The 24,114-nt window shown below is 34.9% G+C and overlaps 1 protein-coding gene across 2 annotated transcripts in view; it reads left to right on the plus strand.

Annotated features, from left to right (window-relative positions):
• The window catches only part of GABRA2 (gamma-aminobutyric acid type A receptor subunit alpha2), a gene marked incomplete at both ends in the record, with an annotated part of 129,625 nt that overhangs the window by 58,327 nt on the left and 47,184 nt on the right, over window positions 1-24,114 (plus strand). For both annotated transcript variants that reach the window (XM_080697583.1, XM_080697582.1), the window contains 3 exons: window positions 2,113-2,180; window positions 20,091-20,311; window positions 22,500-22,582. In XM_080697583.1, the coding sequence (XP_080553709.1) occupies window positions 2,113-2,180; window positions 20,091-20,311; window positions 22,500-22,582 (372 nt within the window). The remainder of the gene's footprint in view (window positions 1-2,112; window positions 2,181-20,090; window positions 20,312-22,499; window positions 22,583-24,114) is intronic.

Here is a 24,114-nt window from a genome sequence, read left to right on the forward strand (position 1 = left end):
AAAAAAAAAAGAAGAATATGCCTGGCATGGTGGCGCACACTTGTAATCCCTGAGCTTGGGAGGCAGAGACAGGATGATTGTGAAGGTTCAGAGCCAGCCATGCTGGTTTAAGAGACCCTTTTCCAAATAAAAAGTATAAAAATAGGTCAGGGAGTATAGCCCAGAGGTAGAGGGTTTCCAGGAACCCCAGTACCACCAAAAATAAATAAACACAAAAGAATAAAATTATGTAGAAAATTTGTATTATGTAGAAAATAAAATTTGTAGAAAAATGGATGGAACTGGAAAATAATATATTAAGTTTCAGATAGTAAAAGGTCCTGTGTTTTCTTTTATTTGTGGAAGCTAGGCAGTAATTGAGATACCAGAGGGACCTTAGATAATGGAGAAGAAACACCCGTGGAGTGGGTAAAGTAGGGGAGGTTGGTAGGGGTGAGCGAGAATTAATGAAGGAGTCATTGGAATTGTATGCATAAGTGAGAATACCAATGCCAATATCAGTATCTTGTATGGGGAGGGAAGGAGTGGTGCCGGAGCTGGGTACCTGTATGTCACTATGACTGTGAACTACATTTTAATGAAATAGTATAATGAACCAATAAAAGTAGAAGAAAATGAAAAATCTGAATGGGGCTGGCCCTGTGTAGGTGTTTGACGACAGAGGAAAATAACTTTATAAATAAATATATGTTCCAAAAGGCTTCTGAGACAACTTCATGAACACAGTTTTAAGCATGATGTAGAACTTAGAGTGAAGTTAAATGAACATATACAATTGATATACTATATCTATGCGTTTGGCACAGGGTATAGTGCTGAGTAGAAATATGTTGCTAATAGAAAGCTACTTTTAATTTCAAGTTTATCACTGACAGTGGAACAATGGGTTTGTTTAGCCTGAGGACTGAGAAGCAGATTGCTTGGGTTCTAAAACCTGGCTCTGTACACTCTACTAAGCTATGGGTCATTGGGTATATTTGCTTGCATCTCTGCTCTTCATTGTGTGCATGAATAGGGATGATAACAGAATCTATTGCAGAGGTTTGTTGTGCAGAATATTATATTTCAGTTCCCTTGATGAATACCTCGTATGAAGTAAGCAAAGTTTTTTTTAAATCTTTATTTTATTTCATTTTGTGTTTAGTGCTTGCTTTAGTGTTTTCAATATCCTATAGTGAACTTATGTATGTGAAAGTGGATACTGGGGATTAAGCCCAGAAGAATTCTAGGTCTGAGGTACACCCCATCGACCTTTTTATTTATTTATTGTGTTGTTTTGAAATAGAGTTCCCCTAGGTGCTGAGAGGCTTTCAGTGTTACTGAGATTATTTTGTCTTCCCATTGAGCTCATCATGGTGCTAGAAATGAATGATATATTTTCCCTACAAGAACATTAAAAATATTTTGTTTTAAAGTCTATTCTTTACATTTCCCTATCATCATTTGTCTTTATTTAAAACCAGAGATCTAAATAACCTGGTTAATAGAGCAATTCAGTTAATCATGTTGCAGTTAATAAGTGACATAATTTTAGAATCCAATCCAATTCAATCCGCATTTCAGGCAGTTTTAAATACACGTAAAGGCTTGTTTGGAAGTAAGCCATTGAGATTAATGGAACTTACAGGCTTTTATTTTTTGCATTAGTAACTAATAAGGAATGTTATGATATGAATTATCGTTATAGTGTTTAGCAATTTGTTTTGTGTTTTGTGGAGACGATACACTGATTTACAGACTATAAATTCTACCGTCATAAAATGATCTCTTAGACATTTAATTTAAACATCAAATTTTATACTTTATTAAATACTGACTATTCTTTTTGCTAATGCTACTAGTAAATCTATTTTAAATAATTTACTTAAGATAGTTTCTAAGAAACTATACTAAGCAATATAGCTTTCAGAAGAAAGTTCTAATAAGATATATGATTTTAAGTAAGAATGTCAGAAAACTTATAGGATAGCCTTTGGTTGTGAAAGTTGAAAAATTAAAAGCAGTGATCTTGAGTTTATGACCTATCTTTCTAAACATACAATGTGCCCAACGCCTCTCTGACATGGCTCTCACTATATAAAATCTATATTCAATCTCTTTTTCTCGTATTAGACAGTATTACTGAAGTCTTCACTAACATCTACGTGACAAGTTTTGGCCCTGTCTCAGACACAGATATGGTGAGTTTTTTATTCATTATTTTTTCTTTATAAAATGAGAAGTGGGAGTACTTTATAATAAAGAAGCTAATTGTACTGCTACCAAATTTTTTATCTCACTCATCTATTTAGTCTACCCAGAAACACAGTTAAAGAGTTGAAAATGATAATAACCTGTTTGTACTGACATAGTACCAGCTTGAGTGTTCATAGTCCTTCATTTTTTATATTATTTTCAAAATTTGTCTTCAAACTATATTGTGGTAAATAAAGTCTAAATAAAAACAATCAGTTACTTAGAGCAATTTTCTGGTATTAATTAAGGCACCTGTTTGGACTTCTGTAAGTCAGCACAGTTGTATATGCAAATACTAATGTTGTCATGGTCAGTGATACACATGGAGAAATTCCAATGGGCACTGAGCAAGGTGAGTCCCTGTCCTGCAATGTGCATATATAGCAGGCAGATGTAAATTAATCTGAAGAGAACTAGATGTTCATTCTTAAATTCTGTGGAACTGATGTTTGTTTAGTTTTCCTTTAAAATGAGATGGATAAGAGAGAGAAATTTGGTCTGGTATGTTAGAAACAAGTGAACTAAGGTTATACAAAGAAAATACTTATCTCATGGAAATTTTAACAATTAGTTTTCCACTTCTACTGCTAACTATAGTGCTCTGATAGAATTTTTTTTTATGAAAATAATATTGTGTTCAATAGTGTGTTGTAAGATTGATTCTGCCACTTGCTCTGGATGAAACCTGCCTGATTTTAAGTTTTTATTTTTTCTATTTAAATAAATGTATTCTTTATTTTTTATTTTATTTATATGTGGATCATATTGAAAATGGTATATATTTATTTTTTATTTATTTTTTATTTTATTATTTTTAATACAAAATTTTTATTGAACATAAATGGTATACATTTAAACTATACTTGGTGCCCTCTTCCCACGCCCCCATTTTTCCTTACCCCCTCCCACCCATGATTGTCCAGGGTAACCATGCCATATTCATAATTTTATACATATTCGGATGTAGACCTTTATTAATCAAGTTCTGCCTTCCTCTTCGCCTATCTTTCCATTCAAACTTTACTGGTGTTTCCCCTCCATTATCTGGAGTCCCACTGGTATCCTCTATGTTCCCTAATTTGGGAATATTACAGAAAACATATGTACCTTCTCCTTCTGTGCTTGGCTGATCTCACTTAACATAATGCTCTCCAGGACTTTCCATATTCTTGCAAATGACATGATTTTGTTCTTCTTTATGGCTGAATAGAATTCCATTGTGTGTATTTCCCAAAGTTTTGCTATCCATTCATCTGTTGATGGAGACCTGGGTTGGTTCCATATTTTGGCTATTACGAATTGTGCTGCTATGAACATTAAAGAAAGAATGGAAGAAGACCTTGGAAGATGGAAAGATCTCCTGTGCTCATGGATAGGCAGAATAAAGATCATCAGAATGGCCATTCTGCCAAAAGTGATCTATAGATTCAATGCAATTCCCATTAAAATACCAGTGACATTCTTCACAGACCTAGAAAAATCAATCATGAACTTTATATGGAGAAAGAAAAGACCCAGAATAGCCAAAGCCATTCTCAGCAGTAAGAAACATGCACAATCCCAGACTTTAAATTATACTATAGAGCAATAGTAGTAAAAACAGCATGGTACTGGCATAATAACAGATATACTGACCAGTGGATTAGAATAGAAGATACAGAAACAAATCCACACATCTTTAGTCAATTAAAATTTGACAGAGGGACGCTGGAGAAAAGACAGCCTTTTCAACAAATGGTGCTGGGAGAACTGGCTATCTGTTTGTATAAAGATGGAACTAAACCCCTACCATGCACAGGAACCAACTCGAGATTGACCAAAGACTTAGAAATTAGACCTGAGACTATGAAGTTATTAGAGGAGAGCATAGACTCAACACTACAACATATTGGCACAGGCAGTAACTTTCTCAACAAAACCTCCAAAGCTCAGGAAATTAAAGCAAGAATTAACAAGTGGCATAGCATCAAACTAAAAAATTTCTTCTCATCAAAGGAAACTATCAATAACGTAAAGAGGAAGCCTACAGAATGGGAAAAGATCTTTACCAGCCACCACTCTGATAGGGGGCTAATATCCAGAATATTCAAAGAGCTCAAAAGACTCTTCACTAGCAAAACAAACAACCCAGTAAAGAAATGGGCAAATAAACTGAATAGACATTTCACAAAAAAAGATATACAAAGGGCCAATAGATACATGAAAAGATGTTCTACATCAAAACTACACTGAGATTCCATCTAACCCCAGTCAGAGTGGCACGCATAAAGAAATCAAATAACAATAAATGCTGGCGAGGATGTGGGGAAAGAGGAACTCTTTTACACTGTTGGTGGGTGTGCAAACTAGTTCAGCCACTATGGAGATCTGTGTGGAGATTCCTAAGAAAATTGGGAATAGATTCACCATATGATCCATCTCTACCACTCCTGGGTATCTTTCCAAAGGGGTTGGCAATTAATTGAACCCACGAACTTGATCAGAGTATGTTTGTCTGTGTATGCAATAAATCTCACCACTGTGTTTAGTTAATATGGACTAATTAAAATGTTTATCAGACTCCAGATATACTTTCTTAATTTGGGTTGCCACCACAAAGAAGTGGAAACAAAATGTGCTCAAATTCCCAACTACGTATCAGTTGAATTGACTTTGGTTTTGGCTAAACTAGTTTACCATATGCAGAAAATAGAAATAAACTACACTTTCTTACCCTGCACAAGAGTCTATTCAAGATGGATGAAAGACTTAAAAATTAGACCAGAGACCTTGAGGCTCCTTAAAGAGAGCATAGGTCCAACACTGCAACACATAGGTACAGACAAAAGCTTTCTCAACAAGATCCCAAAGGCACAAGAAACTAAAAAGTGAATCAATACATGGCTTGTATTAAAGAGCTTCTGTACAGCAAAGGGAACTATCAAGAACCTCAACAGAGAGCAAACAGAATGGAAGAAAATTTTTTGCCACCTACTCCTCCAATAGAGGACTAATATCTACAATATACAGAGAACTCAAGAAACTCATCACTAAGAATACAGTAACCCAATCAAAATATGGATAAATGAACTAAATATATACTTCATGAAAGAAGAAATTCAGATGGCCATAAATGCTTGAAAAAATACTCAACATAATTAGTAATCAGAGAGATGCAAATCAAAGCTATCCTGATATTTTGCCTAACTCCAGCTAGTATGGCAACCATTGAAAACACAACAACAAATGCTGGTAAGGATGTGGATAAGTGAAAACTCTAATACAATGTTGGTAGGATTGCAAATTAGTGCAACCATTTTGGAAAACAATATTGAGGATCCTCAGAAGAATGGGAATGAACTTACCAATACCCAAAAAAATGGAAACCAAAGTACAAAACTAATGCATGCATATCTATGTTCATAGCCACACAATTCACAATTGCCAAACTATGGAACCAGCCAAGATGTCCATTAACAGATGACATTTACAAATCTATGGGATATGTACACAATGGAATTTTACTCAACCATAAAGAAAAACACAATTGTGTCACTTACAGGGAAATGGACAGAACTGGAGAACATTATGCCAAGTGAGATTAGTCAGTCACAAAAAATAAGAAATCAAATGTTCTCCCTAATATGCAAAGCTTGGGAGAAAATGGGTCATAGGACAAGCTCTAGATGAAGGAGAAACTATAAATGAGCAAATAGGGCAACCTAACTGAGGATGGGAGGAGAGAAGAGGGAAATTCTCTAATGCACATGATGCACATTCACAAACATATCAAAGTCAACCGCTAAGCCAAACATGAGAAGGAGGGAAGGGGGAGAAATGGGGTGGGAATTGGGTAAGGGCTAATTGGGTGATGTGTGCACGTTATCTTGAACTCCATGAAGATGTATGACTACAAAGCACCAATAAAAAAATTAAAAACTTTTAACTAGCAATAGGTAATTTAATAGTGAAATATATAAAATAAAACTCAAAAAGAAACAATATGGAATTGCAATATGCAGAAGTATAATCTACTTCTCATGGTGTAACATCTTCACGAACCAGTGAGGGACTAAGGACAGAAAAGAAGAGAAGGTTACTTATTCCTCCAAGGCCAGGGAATTGAGACTTTGGTGGAGAAGGTGTGGCAGCTACAGCTACATGGTGGCTGCTGGTGGTGAGGACACATGCCAAAGCTGGTTTCTAGGATACCCTGCCTGAGTTTCTAGAAACTCATATTGTGCCAGTCCTTTACAGCTGGGTTAAAGAAAGTCAGTGTTCCTCATCTAAAAGATAAGAATTAAAAAATAAAATGCTCCCTTCTCTTGCTGTGGCTTTGGTGCTCCAGAAGCCTCTATGGATAAAACCTAACACATTGCATGAGCTAGCAAAGGAGCACCATGGTCAGAGTCCATCTATTATACCACAAAAGAGAAAGGAATGTGGATCTCGAGTTGAGAGGCAAATCAGTGATCACGGATATACAGAATAATGGGCAGAGTAGGATGGAAAGCAAGGATCGGGAGATAGCTTGAACACTTAACAGGCTCTGTTTGATATGAAAGATGAAACTGGGGGAAATTAACATTGAATAACCTGTTTACATATGTAACACAGACACATAAACTCTTAGTGTAAATCTAGTAGGAAAGATGGAGCTCAACAACAACAACAAAAATAAACATTTTACAAAGAGAAATTATTTTGTTTTTACCATGACAAAACTTTCAACTTTCGCTAGAAAATAAGATGAATAATGAAGTTTGAATGTGGTTTGTATAGAGATTTGCCTGTGACCTGCTAAATGGGAAAAAATTATGATCATGAGGGGAAGGGAAGGAACACCTTTTATTACCTACAAGTAGAAGAGAAGATGGGGACATATAATTTATGTCTAACAGAAACAATTTGCTAATGAGGAGAGAGTAAGGAATAAATTTAATTTCTCTTTCAGTGGCTAAGCTGATGCATGCTCATTTCTATGCCATGTGCATACTCAGTTGCAAAACCTAACCCCTTAAGTTCTCCTGTGCAGGTCAGTGATGTGGATTTTTTGTGACATTAGCCTGAGAGGAAAAAGCAGCATAGCAAAAAGAATTAATAAGCAAAAGAACAAACACACACCCACACATACGATATGCATGTACTAACACACAAACACATGGCCACCTCAGAATCATTAACAGACCATTAATCATTACAGAATCTGTGATGTAAAAGAAAGATGCAGACCTAAATTATAATTAGAGATTCTAATTACAAAGCCGAAAATTAAGTTAAAAATCTTTTATTTTGACATTTAAAAATTCATGAGTAAGAAGGTATTAAACTTTGGAATGCATAAGTAGCTGATAACTGACTAAGTTAGTGGGTGTGTGCATTGGAGCAATTTCTAACTCACTTATGTGTGTGAGTGTGTGCGTGTGTGTGTGTGTGTATGTGTGTGTGTGTGCATGTCCACATGTGCGCACATATGTGTGTGTTTCTTTTCTTTCCTCCCAAGTTTCTATATCGGATGCATTTTCTTGTATTAGTGAACATTTTCACTGTATGTGCATGTTTTTCAGGCATATTCAGTATAGCTATCAATTATTGTGCTTCAGCCCAAAGGTTTGTCTCTTGCTGTGTTAGGGTTAAAGTTCAAGTAGTGGAAACTGTGAAGTCACGTTGAGATTTCAGATCCAGGGATTAGCTTTAGTCTATGACAAAACAGGTAAATGTGACTTTGGCTTGTTGTTTATATTGATCTTCTTGGCTACTGCTTTTCTCCCTCTGTGAAAACACAGAAAGCATTATCTCGTACCACCCTCAGAAACCATTGGGATATTGTGTAGTTCAGCAGGTAACACTATCCAGAAGATTGGAGTTATTATATCTTGACTTGTGGTCAAAAATCAGTGCTAGACTTAGAATCTATCTTTTATCAGAGATCATCATTTATAAATGTAGCTATCTAAGTAAACCTACTAAAAACATGGTGAACACAGTAGATAAAAAATAAAATAATAATGTTTACCCTCTTTATTTATTTACTGGTACTGGAGGTTGAACCCAGGGGTATTCTACTCTGAGTGCACCCCAAGCTCTTTTTATTTTTTATTTTTTATGTTGAAACAGGGCCTTCCTAGTTTGCTGAGAGTCTCACTATATTACTGGGGCTTGGCTTGAACTCATGAACCTCCTGTCTCAGCCTCCCAAGTACTGGGATTATAGCTGTGTGTCACCACACTCAGCTTATTAACCCCTTGAAATGAGAAATTGATAAAGATGGATACTGATATTTTAGAAGGCTAGGAATTAGATTTTGAGAATATTCATTCCCTCAGCAAACATTTCTTACCTACTCCCAAAAGCTTTTTTAAAAGTTCCTAAAATGTGATTCATCCCCTTCTGTATTGGTGTATGTATTAAATTAGTCGATTCATGGGCCTTTTATCATTTCTGCGGACTCAATTCATAATTGTGGGACATAATAGTTAGCATTTTAATAATTTAACTATTTATTTTGAAACCAGCAAAGACCTCTTATCATTGGTGGGAGATTAGGGAGAAAATATAGGGCATGTGACAATTTTCTGCAATCTAATAATGTATATTTGAGGATAGAGTAGGGAAAAACTAGCTATAAAGCTGTTACAGTTCAAGTAAGAGATGATTGTGGACTTTTCCAGGGTAGTACTGAAGATGAAAACATCTGAAATAATTTGAAAGATCTCCATGTGTTTCAATTGAGAAGACTTGGTGACTTTTGGATATAGGGGTTCAAGAAATGCAAAAGGCATGCCTGAGTGATTGGGTTAGTGGTGGTACAATTTATTAAGTAGAACACAGAAGTAAAAGTTTGTTTTTGCTTTGCTGCTTAGGGAATGGTATTTGTGGTTTTGGGAAGTATTGATCTAAAGTCCATCTAATTAGAAATGTCTAGGTAGCAGGCATAGGTTTGGAACTCAGAAGAGGGCCTTAGAGTTGAAATGTTTGCAAGTCATCTGATGTTAGTCAAAACTTCAGGCATACATGAAATTGTATAAGAAAAGAGATTGGAATAAAATGGTCCTCATAATGTTATAGAAACTTTAGGATGCCTAATACTTAGAGAACAGAAAGAGGATTGAAAAATGGCAAAAATTGAAGAGAAATTATGGATGTCTATCAAGATGAAGAGTGACTTCCTTCTCTGAGCTAGACCTAATTTTGATCATTAACACCAAAATTCAGAGACCACCTTATTTTGTCCCTTCAGAGGCAGTGATACACAGTAGCTAGATATCTGTATCACTGCCTTCTGCCAGTATAGACTTCTGTAGACACAAGATTGTATGACTCATTTGGAAATTCATGGACCCATAGGCTTTGTCCACAGTAGATCCTTGCCCAGTGAGTGAGGAAACAGTTCCAGAAAAGAGGACAAGTAAAAGTATTTTGTCTCTGTTTACTTCCTTTTTGAGGGGAGAGGGTTATAAAAACTTGGTATAGTTCTCCTGGTCTCCTAGGGACAGAGTGACACTCCCTAAGACTCTCCCTATTCTCTTGTATAAAATATGTGAGAAACAAATGTGATTTGTGAACATGAAGTGCTTTTTTAGAATGAAAATTGCAAATATTGTTTGTTCTTTTTATGGGCTGAAAATCAGGGGTCTGTTTTGGGAGATCCACACAGAACTGGACTAATAATAATAGGTTTTACCCATTGATTTGACACCCCTACATTTTCCAGGAGCTGTCACTCCATATAGATAGTTGACAGGCAGAGAAAAATCTCTGATTTCATAGTGAGAATGGTCCCAAGGGTTTCTACAACACCAGGAGAATGTGGTTTGGGGAATGTCAATACAGGAGTGCCTTGCAAAAGTAGGGAGAAAATAGTCATGTCCTATATTATGGTGAAGCCAAGAAAAATGTTTAAATGTGTCATTAGATTAAGAACAAGGAGGTGTGTGCTGACAGTGGTAAAAGCAACCAGATTGCAGCGGGTGGAGGTGTGTGGGAGGTGAGGAAGTGGAGAAAGAATGGAGGTGGCATTTTTAAGCATCATGGTTGAGGAATGAGGCGAGATAGAGGGCAGCCGTTCTAAAGCATTGTAACTCACTGCAAGGCTTTTATTTCTAAAGATTATATTGAACTTCTCACTGTTCTCCAAACCAGTGTTTATATTTAACAATTCTCTGGCCTTGCACATGTTTTTCCCCATCATTGTTATGCCTGATGTATTCAAGGCCAACCTCAGATTTGATTTTCTCTAATATCTTTTAAGTTACTTCAGACAGTCATTCCTTCCTTTTCTTGTGTTTCACTTCAAGGTCTCTGTGCTTTTTATGATTTTGCATATAGGATAATAAAATTCTTTACATGTCTTCTTTACTGAGGTCTGGGCTCTTTGAAGACTTAAACTTCTTCTAGACTGTGTCTGTCCATTTCAACAAGATTTATTAAGTACAGAATGTCTGTCACAGTGTTAGGAGCTGAAATACCTAAGTTTAACCAGGACGTGCATTCAAGCAGCTCACAGTATATACAGTGGGGGCAGCTAAGGGAAATTATTAAATTTAAAAGAGTGTTATAATGCTTTTATTGGATTTTTTATGGGTGAATATGGTAGCTGATAAGATGTGGGCAGAATAGAGTTTGCAAAGATGTCTAGGGAAACAAAAAAACTGAAGAGAACAAAGAAAGATGGCCCAACTTCATAATGGAAAAGTGTCTTAGCACAAACTGGAGAAGTTCACTACATATGCTTGGTGAAATGTTAAAGATGAGGATAACTGGAGCCTGAGATGCTCTTAAGGATTTGTGGGAAAAAAGGCTGAAAAAGGATTCAGAGTCAGATTATAGAGGGCATTAATTGTCCTCCCAAAAAGTTAATCACATGTGCCCAAATAAAATTTTAAAACCTAGTAAATATTTTAAATTCTTATTGCATGACATTTTTGACATCTGTTCACATTCTTTATAAAATGAATTATACAGAGGAAAAATTGACTGTGACTAGTTAACAGTTACAGAGAATCAACATGAAAACACACACACACACACACACACACACACACAGAAAAAATACACACACACAGCATTTCATACCTGTGATGGAGGGATTAGGGTATTACATGCAGGTGGGTGTCTGCCATAAGACATCTGAGAGCTTTTCCTTTCTTTTTTTTTTCTGTCTCAACTGCCTAAGTACTGGGATTATAGGTGTGTGCCACTATGCCCCACTCATTATAATTTTTTTAAATTTTTAATTAATTATTTATTTATTTTAACAATTTTTATTGAACATAAATAGTATACATTTAAACTATATTTGGTGCCCTCTCCCACCCGCCCCTGTTTTCCCTTCCCCCCTCCCACCAATGGTTGTCTAGGTTAACCATGTCTTATTCTTAATTTTACACATGTTCAGTTATAGACCCTCATTAATCAAGATCAGCCTTCCTCCTCTCCTATCTTTCCATTCAAACTTTGCTGGTATATCTCCTCCATTATCTGGAATCCCACTGGTATCCTTGTGTTTCCTAGTTTGGGCATATTAGAGGAAACAGTTTTGCTATCCATTCATCTGTTGATGGTGGTCTGGGCTGGCGAGGATGTGGGGAAAGAGGAACTCTTTTATACTGTTGGTGGGAATGCAAACTAGTTCAAACACTATGGAGATCTGGGTGGAGATTCCTAAGAAAGGTGGGAATAGATCCACCATATGATCCAGCTATACCACTCCTGGGTATCTTTCCAAAGGGGTTGAATTCAGAGAAATACAGCAACATATGCATACCTATGTTCATAGCAGCACAATTTGTAATAGCCAAAATCTGAGAGCTTTTCTGCGATCTGCTTCTTCTGATGCCTTTCTCCGTATGTCCCATTAAGTTCTGTGGTGTTTAGAATCCCTGTTATTACACCTTATTTCTGATGACTCCACTTATGTGCTAACTCATGGACTAATTACTGTATATTTTCTGTGTTGCGAGCAGCTGGCTAGGTTCTTCTGATGCCTCATTGAGGGGTACAGTCATGGCCCTAATTCACAGTGTTTAGTAGAAATTGAGTAAATGTAGGGAGCTGAGAGAGAAATGTGACTCCAGCAGGTATCAGTGAGTATGCACAGGAAGATGGGCTGTGACATCTCAGAGGTGAGGCCCTGCAACTATATCAATGTTGCTGCAGGGAAGAGAGATAGATAGATAGATAGATAGAGAGAGAGAGAGAGAGAGAGAGAGAGAGAGAGAGAGAGAGAGAGAGGGAGAGGGAGAGGGAGAGGGAGAAGGAGGAGAAGGAGAAGAAGAAGAAGAAGAAGAAGAAGAAGAAGAAGAAGGAGGAGGAGGAGGAGGAGGAGGAGGAGGAGGAGGAGGAGGAGGAGGAGGAGGAGGAGGAGGAGGAGGAGGAGGAAGGAGGAGGGAAGGGAAGGGAAGGGAAGGAAAGGGAAGGGAAGAGAAGAGGAGACTGTGTGTGCGTTGTACACACAAGCACACAGTTTCTGGATATAAGACTAGACAGGTGAGAAAGAAAAAGGTCATGAAGGACCTTGGAGACTATGAGAGTGTACAGAATTTATTCCAAGGGTCTTAGAATTTCAGCTGACCAAATTCAGCAAAACTATTATTCGGATTTCTCTCCCCCATGTCATGACAATGTCTTAGTGAATTCCACAGCTTAAAGATATCAGCCCAGTGTGATTTATCCATCAACCTCTTCTCTGCTCCTTATCCCAACCTGGTTCACAGCTGTGGGATGTATGAGGGAGGATGGGTCAGGATCTCCTCCTCCTCTCTTCTTTCTGGGTCTGCCAGAGTTAAAGGTAGGGTAGAGGAGACTAGAAAAAGGAGCACATATACTCTGACTTGTCTGACTTTTTTTATTAGTTCTTTCTTGGCAGCCAATGCCACTTGTATGTAGGTAAATTATATATAAATGCTGTTTCTTTCATAAGGCACTGTTGTGACTACCTCTCTTGATCATTTTGTTCCAGTTACCCAAAACACTCTTGTGTTTTGATGACATTCTGTGCCTCCATCCCTCCCCCTACACACTACCTTCCTTAATGTCCAAACTGTTTCCAGAAACCTTTACATATATCGTTTCTTCCTTACAAAGTCCTAGAAAGAAGGTTCTATTATTATCACATGTTTTTCAGATAAATCAGCTGATATAAGGAGAGATTAAGTAACTGCTCCAGGTCAGGTGCCTGATCTATCTAACTTAAGGGACTTTTCTTAGCATATATTTTATATTATTCAATTTATTATTTTATTCTTTGATCTCATATTTGAGGCAAATTTAAATATGAAAAGAAGACTTTGTCTTAATGTATATATTTAATGTGTGTAACATGATATTTGGGTGTTCTTATTCATAGTGAAATGTTTATTATACTCAAGAAAATTAACACATCCTGCAACTTATGTAGTTACCATTTTTTCTATTTTTTTGTAGTATGAACACATACAATCTGTTGTCCTACTACTATATTTTTTATATGCAAGATAGTATTATAGTCCTCATGTTGGACCTTATGTCTCTAAACATCAATTCTACATATTTGAAACTTTATACCTTTTTAACCCGTATCTCCCTATATCCCCCTTCTTCTTGCCTCTGTCTATATTTCTGTGTAGTAGATCTTAGTTACAAAGATTCTAAATACAAGTGAGATCATCAAGTATTTTTCTTTCTGACTGGCTTATTTCTCTTTTCATAGTATTCTCTGGCAGTGTCCTGTGTGTGTGTGTGTGTGTGTGTGTGTGTGTGTGTGTGTAATTTTAAGGCAGCCTCTGTTTCATCATATATATGATGTATATATACCTATATTTACTCTAGAGTAAACATACACACAATTTTAGAATCTTTGAAAAAGATAGTTCCCTCAAAAAGTGGTGCTCAAAATGATATTTATGAGGTGCTGATTTTATTCGGATATATACCCAATAGGAGAATTGCTGAATCATGTGGTAGCTCTAATTTTTTTTCTGAAGAACCTTTGTACTTTTAGTCAGAATGGCTATACCAATTCACTTCTCACCAACAATATCCAAGGGTTCACTTTCTCCATATCATTACCAATGTTTATCTATTGTCTTTTTTATATTATTCATCCTAATAGATAGGACGTCATATTTTTTCTAGTTAACTTGCATTTTTCTGATAAGTAGTGATGTTGAGAATCTTTTCATGTATCTACAGATTATTTGTATGTTTCATTTGAAGAAATTTCTATTCAGATTCTTTACTCATTTTTAGATATTTGTATGTGTGTGTGTTTGTGATATTGCATTGTTTGTGATTTTCCTAATCCCTAGGATGCCTTTTCTTTCTTTCTTTCTTTTTTTGACTGTTTCTTTTACTGTGAAGAAAACTTTAGTTTGATGTAGTTTCAGTTGTTTATTTTTTGTTTTGGTTGCCTGAGTCATTTGTGTATATATACCTAAGTAATTTATTCTAAGGGTTTTAAAGTTTCATGCATTAAGTGGAGGTCTTTAATTATCTGTATATTCTTAAAAGAAGGCCCATTTTCACTACATGTAGATATCTAGTTTTTCCGGCACCATTTCTGGAGGGAATTATCCTTTCCAAAGAGTCTAAAATTCCAATCATGGCCCTGAAACTTCTTTCAGTAACCTTTCATAATCCATGGCTAGTCCATTTGCTGGTCTATAAAAGAAGATAAATTCACTTTGATGTCCTGTTTTCAAGGGTTGTCGTTATGTTGATATAATGAAAAGAGCCCAAAGTTTGGAAACACAAAGATTAAGTTTAAATTTTGGCTTTTAAAAAACATGATTATCGTGTCTAAAGTATTCCTTACCTGTGAAATGAAGATAGATTTGAATATTTAATAAAGCTGTTATAAATTTAAAGTGATAAAATTAACCAGAGTGATTTACATAACATAGCTATTAATCATTTGGAATAATTTTATTACATATGTTTTAATAATATGCTGCTAGAATCTGAACTTTTAACATGTTTCTAATTTGCTACTAAAACCTGCCTGGCCACTAGTGCCACATGATAGCCGATACTTTCCCTTCAGAATGGTTGGAATTTAAGGAGCTGTGGTGTTCTGCAGCTTCTGTTTGCTTGTGATGCTCTATGCAATAGGACTTTATGCTCTTGTACTAATTTGTTTATTGGCACTCTGCTGATCTGTTCTTAAGTGGCCCGATTTTTTAAATTTTTGCAACATTAATATCGTGCTGTATTTGCTGTATAGCTCCATTTAAGTATCAACAGAAATCTTTGCGCTTAACTATTCTTATGTTTTCCAAGGGTGTTATTTGTTTAATTGCCTCATACCTGCTTCAGGAGCCACATTTTTCTTCATTATAGAAGAAACACACTGATTGGAATTTATTCAGGGGAGACTAGCCTTTATTAGAAAAAGAGGGCAAAATGAAATACATTTTGCCCTCTTTTAAATACACTTAGTAAATCAGAGGAAACAAGAAATCACTTTAAGATCAGTCCTGCAATTTAGTTGTGTTTTAGTGAGTAGATATAATTCTTCAGAAGTTGAGTACAAGCATTGACTTACAATTACCGAAGTCAGGCACCAAAGAATATGCTGCCTTCACTAAGTTAACATGTCCTTGAAATTATGTTTGTAACAGTCTCTGCTAACGAGAGTGATTTTCTTGTTTTTAGGAAAAATTATAGATATAACACTGAAGGAGTTTACTGAATAAACACAGATTTTTACCAGTGGTAAAAACATTGGATTAAAAACTGCATCCATGTTTGGGTTCTACTCCTAATGAGTTTGGAAAGAGAAATTTCACTGAATTAATCTATTAAGGAGGAAGTTAGATGAAATTTTCTATGGGGAGATTTAAAAATCTCGGAATGTTTGGATCTTCACATTTTTATTGTCACCAACTGAACCATATCACGTCTTCTGTGTATAGCCTATAGAGAACTACTTAGGGTTATGTTCTTGTGTTTTATTGTTGTCTATTTCTTACTAAATTTGTACTTATGTTGTGTAGGCTCTGATACATTATGTAATTAGTATTGTTATTACTGTTTCTTTTAGATTCTTTACTTAGGAGCCCAGTACTGTCAGCTGGCATTTTTGTAAATAAATTCTATTGGAACATAGTGAGCCTTATTTACTTATGCACTGTTTGTGGCTGCTTTCACACTATAAGACAGAGTTGTGTAATTGTGATACTGACAATAAGGCCCACAAATCCTAAAATGCATAATTTTAGGATTGGCCCTTTTTGGAAAAAGTTTGCTAACTCTGATTTTTGAGCAACCTTCATAACCTTTTACTGAAACTGTTGAACATGAATATTCACAGCAATATTTCTTGTCACAGTGGGAATTTGGAAAAAAAGAAAATATTTTTAAACAAGGAAAGATATGACTATATTGTGAAATAGTCTTCCAAGGTACTGCTAGATCTCAGTGAAAATGAAACAAAGTGCTCACTACATTGCCATGAGCAAACCTCAACAAGGTCACTGGAAAACACAATTGTTAGAAAAAGAGACACATTGTGATAGTTTGTATAAGTTCTTAATACATGATATTCTGTATTTACTTATATAGTAAATATTTACGTATACCAATAGGAATGATAAATACCAAAGGCAAGATAATTCTTTCCTTAGGGAGTAGAGAAATATAATCAAGTAGTGATTCACAGAAGAGGGAGGGCTACAACAATCTTCATGATGATATTTCTGATTAGGTGATGCTTATTTATTTGTGCTTTTTTAATTTGATTTGTGCTTTTTTATTTATTTGATGCTAATTATTTGTGCTTTCTTTTATATTTGTAAAAACAAAATAAAATAAAACAAAATAACAGCCAGGCTTTCTTTTTCTAAAAGACTGTACAAGCTACAAATGTGGAAGAAGAGAGAACATACTTGCAAGGGAAATGAACCTGCAGTCTTAGAGAGCTTTATAAAGAAGCAAAGAAAGCCAGGCTGGTGGTGCATGTCTATAATGTCAGTACTTGGGAGGTTGAGATAGGAGGATTGCAGGTTTGGGACCAGCCTCTGAAACATAGAGGGGTTCTTAGCAATGTACCAAGGTCTTGTTTCAATAAATAAATAAATAAATAAGTAAATAAATAAATAGGTTGGGAGTAGAGCTCAGAGGTAGGATGCCAGATGCCTTTGATTCAATCCCCAATAACACACACAGAAAGATGTGTGTGTGTGTGTGTGTGTGTGTGTGTGTGTGTGTGTGTGTGTGTTTTCCCAGGGTATGAAGAAATTCAGATGTGGTTGTGAGTAGAGTACTCAGCCCAGGCAGAAGGAACACACTTCTTTTATTTGAGGAGTGACAAGGAAGGTGGATTGTTAGAAGTTATATGGAGTGTTACATGCGTTTGTCTGGTGGAGTTGGAGAAAAAGATACTAATTCTGTTGAATAGATTGGCAAGGCATCCTTGAGACCGTTTCAGGGCTCAAAGACGAATGGTACTCCTGAAAGAAAGTTTTAGGAAGAGAGCACCTGAAGATTTTCTGTTTGTAAACTTGTGTGTGTGTGTGTGTGTGTGTGTGTGTGTGTGTGTGTGTGTGCATGCATTGTAGTCATACATCTTAATGCGGTACAAGATGGTAGAGACATACATGCACACATAACTCATTTAATCTTGTAGCTTCTACATGGTAGAACTGTAGGACATGATTGTCACATCTATAGCTTCTTAAATGAAGATGAATTTTACAGGAAATATGAACTTTAAAATTAAAGTTTTAAAAATTCCTTCATTTTGGCTGGAAAATGAATATCAATTACGATTATAGTCAGTTGGGACTGGAATTTGAGGGACTATGCTACTGTTGGAAAAAATAATATTACCAACGCCAATCTCAATGATATGTGCAAGGAAGGGGAGGGGGATGGAGTACAGAGAGAGGTGCACTAAGTGGTATGTGAATGTATATTCCTATCCCCTTATACCTCAGTATGATGGATAATTATAAAACCAATAAAACTATTATATAAAAATCCTTATCATAGTGGAAAGACATTTTGGTGTGTTACTACTTTGTGAGAGTAGCCTCTATCCTTTGATCTTCACGTCTCAGTCTCCCAAGTACTGGGATCACAAGTGTATGCCAACATGCCTGGCAAAAATTAATCTTTTAGTCCAGTTTTCTTTTCTGAGTTCCATTTATATAGAATAAAACATTAAAAATGTAAATTACTGGGCCATCGAGAGTGAGGGTGGATTGGACTATAGGATATTCTCTTAAGCACGAGGGGCTCAGCCCAGCTCCTTGATCTTCTGCTCCCATTGCTGATGCCTTTATTGGCATCACCCATTGAATGTGATGAATTCTTGGGAAGGACCATTTGATTCAAATTTGTACAAATGACATGATGTTTTTTATAACATGACCCTTTTCATCTTCTTTTATAAAGTAATTTTAGTTTAGAGAAGTTTCCAGTTGCAGAGATGATTATCTTCAAACATATGCCTATATTTTTTGCTCAAAAGATAGTTTTATAATTTCTCTTTCAGGGGTGTAATTGAAAACTTCAGTTACTTATTATGTGTTTGCACAAACAAACAATGAAAATAATTTTAACATCCAGTAGGCTGTCAATATTAGTTACAGTTGTGAATTGGGTATCTCTTCTAAAAAGCAAACATTCTCTTAAGAAAGAAAGGGGATAAAGTAATAGAGAGAGGGAAAAGAGAGGAAGAAATAGGAAAGTGGTTCAGTTAAATTTAAAGGATTAGAAACTAATAATAAAGTGATCAGTAGGTGATATGTATGAATATTTTAAAGCTCATTTTATTTATTTATTTATATTTATTTATTTATTTATTTATTATTTCTTCTAAAAAGCAAACATTCTCTTAAGAAAGAAAGGGGATAAAGTAATAGAGAGAGGGAAAAGAGAGGAAGAAATAGGAAAGTGGTTCAGTTAAATTTAAAGGATTAGAAACTAATAATAAAGTGATCAGTAGGTGATATGTATGAATATTTTAAAGCTTATTTATTTATTTATTTATTTATTTATTTACTTTTATTGTGTGTGTGTGTGTGTGACATTTTTCCTTTAAGCTCTATCCCAGTCCTTGTTTTGAATTAGAATCTCACTAGATTGCTGAGTCTTGCTCCTTACTGAGCTTGCTGAGATTCTCCTCAAACCTAATATCTTCCTGTCTCAGCCTTCCAGGCACTGGATTACATACAGGTTTGCACCACCTTGCCTGACTAAAGTACACTTTAACATAAGGAAATGTATTTGCAAATATTTATGCTTTGAAGTTGAATAACTTACTAAAGTACTTGCATTACAACTAATTTCATAAATAAACTTGATTGAAATGATCATTCTCTAGGCATATTCTTATTAATATTAATATAATAATAATATATCAATAATATTTCATCATGTTTTTAGAATTAAAAAAGATATGTTATTCTACAGTTTCATTGGCAACAGGAAACGATGACTCACAAATCTGATGATGAGCTTTAATTTTTTTCTTTCCCTCGTTTTTTTATTTCTATTATTAATTTTTGTTCCTGGCAAGTTTATCTTCTCATTTTTTTTTTTGAGATAATCTACCTAAGACAATTCACTCAGACCTATCATTCAGACACACTTCAACCTCTCTAAGAGGTTATAAATTATAGGATACAATAAAGTGGGTGACTGGGATCTTGTTCAACTGAAAGAAGTCAGATACAGTTATATTTTATTTTATTTTCATAATAATATGTAACTTATTATGCAGATACAAATACTATATTTTATTAAAGTGATCTTTATTGATAAGCTAAAGGAATAATCACTTTGATGTAAAATTTACTTTTCTCAATATATCTCTTTCTGTAAACTATTTAGATGATTATTTTGTTGGAATTTCATAGTGTTCTATTTTCAAGGAAATGCTATTTATGTTTCAGGAATATACAATAGATGTCTTCTTCCGACAAAAATGGAAAGATGAACGTTTAAAATTTAAAGGACCTATGAATATCCTCCGACTTAACAATTTAATGGCTAGCAAAATCTGGACTCCAGATACCTTCTTTCACAATGGCAAAAAGTCAGTAGCTCATAATATGACGATGCCAAATAAACTGCTCCGAATCCAGGATGATGGGACTCTGCTGTACACGATGAGGTATGTTTTAGGCTTGATTGATATGTTGCACCTGGTAATGAGAAATCTGTACAACAAAAAGAGTATATTTTTCAGCCAGCATAGTTGTCAAATATTAGCACAATATTGACTAGCCCTATGGGATTCTCAAATATTATAATCAAAGTGTTTAAATTTTTTCTTCTTTAGGCTAGGGATATAACTTAGTGGTAGAGTGTTTGACGAGCCCTGAGTTCAAGCCATAGTATTGTAAAAAGAAAAAAGCATCTCTCCTTTTCTTTTAAGAAAAATATTTTTCTTACAGGTTATTAAAGTAATCACGATATGTCTTGTAAATGCTTGGATATGTAAAATTGTATTTATGTATTTAATTTTAATCTCAGTGTTTTCAACCTTAAGACTTGCCTTAGTTACTAAGAACTGATATTTTTGGTTAATTATTCTTCACGCTGCATTTTAATTAAATGCAGTTTTAATGCTATGACTTTAATTTTGTTTATAACAGCATCTAATTTCACTTTTCTTATTCATTAGCTGTCCTATCAAAATTTAAATTATTTTAAGCAAGTTTTTCCTTATTTTTACCCCACTTAAGAAGATACTATACTGAAAAAATGCAGTTTTTTAAAATTAAAGCTTATAAGTAAATTGGGTACTACACTTGCATATAGTAGATTGAACCATATGAAATTGCCATTTTAATCACATAGTATTAATTTCTTATGGTATAACATTTAAAAAATTGGTCATAGGAAAGAAAGCTGTTGATCCTAACAGCTATTCAGTTTTAATAATCTTATGAATTAACATTTGGAAATAAGTTATTGATATTATATAGGTCAAGGAAAACACTACAAATCTAGTACACTGATATATAATTCAAAATTAATTTTTTTGGTGGTACTGAGGTTCCTGGAAGCCCTTTTACTTCCAGGCTACACTCTCAGACCTATTTTTTTTTAATATTTTTATTTGGAAACAGGGTCTGTTTAGCCAGCTCGGCTGGCTTTGAACCTGCGCAATCCTCCTGTCTCCGCCTCCCAAGTGCGGGGATTACAAGCGTGCGCCACCACGCCCGGCCTCAAAATTAATTTTTAATTAAAGATTTAAGGCATGCATAATTTTCATTAGCATTGTGTATATGCAGGTATTGTATGCTTTCATTTAAAAAGTAAGTGCTAGGTTTCAGTTATGAAGTTAATTAAAAAGGGGCAATAAGACAGACCTGTGACATTTCTAATTTCTAAAGAAGACCTTCCTGAGGACTCACTTCTGGTTGCTATCCTTCCTCCCTCTCTGGATTGCATTACATTCAGATTTTACTTCAATTATTGCTATGGATTAAGGCAATGAATTGGAATTTGGGATTTAAATAAAATAGAGGCATGTAACATGGAATTTTAGAAGCTGTTGTATGGGATTCGACTTAAATGCTCCCTTTGAAGTATGCAAATTATGTATAAATTGTTGGCTACATTTACTCTGCTTGATTAGAACAGATTACCCTGAGTTTCATTTAGTACCTGGTTCATCCAGTTCCATTTATGTGAAATGGAATACTTGGAGGATTTATTTATAACAAATTTTCTATAATTATTCTTTATTATAATCTTATTTAAAGAAAAATTATTTAACATTTTAACTTGTATCTATAATTTAGCTTCTACAAGATATTTCTAGGGGATAGATATCTTTAAATATGAATATCTATAAATTTTTATCTGTGTATCTATGGATAGCACATGATATTCATTTGGCATATTTTTGAAAGGAGTTTCTCGGATTCAATATTGAATTCTTATATGAACTTTGTTGTATAGTTGTTTAAGAGATGATAAAGAAATTGTACATTTTTCATAATAGTTTTGACTATTTTTCTTGAATATTCTAAATATAGTGAGGGTAATTGAAGAACAGCCTTTCAAAAATGCATATATTTTTACTTCTTTACCAGTTGTAAATTGGCAATATTAAGTATTTAGCTAGTAATTATTACTGGTATTTATGTATAAATAACAATTTTTATATAGACCAGCTTCTTCTGAGGAATCTCAGAAAAAACAAAATTATATTTAAATGTGAACTAGCCTAAAAGTGTTCTGTAAAAAGTCCTGTCTTATTGTTAATTCTATTGACAACATTGACTTTTCACATGATTTTTCTTGACTTGTCAATTTACTTAAACAAAGAGTGGAATTTTGACTTTTAGGCTGACAGTTCAAGCCGAATGTCCAATGCACTTGGAGGATTTTCCAATGGATGCTCATTCATGTCCTCTGAAATTTGGCAGCTGTAAGTACAAGGGTGACCATACCCGTATGGGTTAATGCTATCAGGGTAGTCAGTAGTGCCGTTGTGTGTACAGTTTCTTCTCATATCTTAGGATGCTTAACACTTGCTCAGTAAGACATAGAAAAAAACATGCTAATCACCCTCAAGGAACTAATTGGCTAGCCCTATGGTACTCTCAAACATTGTAATCACGATGGTCAAATTACTATTTCTTTTACAGCTAGCTAATAAACAACATTATGTGCTGACAAATACCTTGGTTGGTTCCATAATTTGGCTATCATGAATTGTGATGCAATAAACATGGGTATGCCTGTATTACTATAGTCTCTGACTTAAATTAGCTAAATTATTATAGAACCAATTCAGGTGTTCATCAGCAGATGAAATGATAAAAAGTCATATATACATAATGGAAGTTACTCAGCCATAAAGAAGAACAAACTGATTTTCAGGAAAATGTATGGAACTAGAGAATATGCTTTGTTATATTGCTAGTCTCGGTCAAGGGTCCTATATTTTCTCTGATATGTGTAAATTACAGAGAAAATATAAGGGACTTCAAACAAAAGAGGGGAGAAATAGTAGGCTAGTTGGAGGGGATAGAGGGATGGAAGTGGGGAGAGGAAAAAGAAAAATTGAGGATGGAAAGAGTTCAAATAATACTATGTTCATATATAAAGTTATCATTATCAATCTTTCTAACAAGGAGAGGTAGGGAGAGGGGGAGAAGGGTAGGATAATAAAGAAAAAGGCACCAAGTGCTGTGTGCATCTGCTTTGTATCACTTTGAATCTTATTATGATGTATGATCTATATAATGCACTAATAAAAATATAAAAACCAGAAAAAGTAGCAGTATATGTTTTAGTATATGTATAAAAATCTAGAATAGGAATTTTTTAAGATGGGGATTATAATTTGCCTTCTTTTTCTAGTGTTGAAATATTTTTAAAAATGCAAAGTGTATTTCTTTCGCACCAGAGAAGAATGAATTATAAAAGAGAGATTCAGTTGTTTATTTTCTGTCAGCCTCTTGCAAAAGGCAGGCACAGAAATGGAGTCTGTGTAATTGTCTTTCTACTGTCTAATGCAAGGGATTTTTCTTAAAATAAATTTAAAAGGAGATGATGTCACTGGATTGTTATATGCAGGCACTTTTCTGTGTACATCAAGCATTTCACAAAAAGGCTGTGCCTTTGGCTATTCTTTAGGTCACTGGGTTATATCTTGTATGTCAAGCAGAAGCATGCATACTCCCAGAATAATGGAAAACGGGGAAGGTCAAGTCATCCTCCCAGGCCCACACGACATTCCAGGCAGGTTCAGAATTAAATTCATGAGCAAAGCTAAGCAGCTCCCCTCTTGTGTGAGCATGTTCCTTGCCTGATCTTTTGAGAAACCGTGATTTCTGACACCTCCATTTTTGTCCATTCTGGGCAGCTTCTGGCTCTTTTGTTTCTGCTGAGTAGAATGGCAGGGGTCTCCCCTGATTAAAAATATGTCTGACTGAAGAGTGAGCCTTCTACTCA

This window comes from Muscardinus avellanarius (genome assembly GCF_963383645.1).
Source record: "Muscardinus avellanarius genome assembly, chromosome: 6".
Classification (NCBI taxonomy): Eukaryota; Metazoa; Chordata; class Mammalia; order Rodentia; family Gliridae; genus Muscardinus; species Muscardinus avellanarius.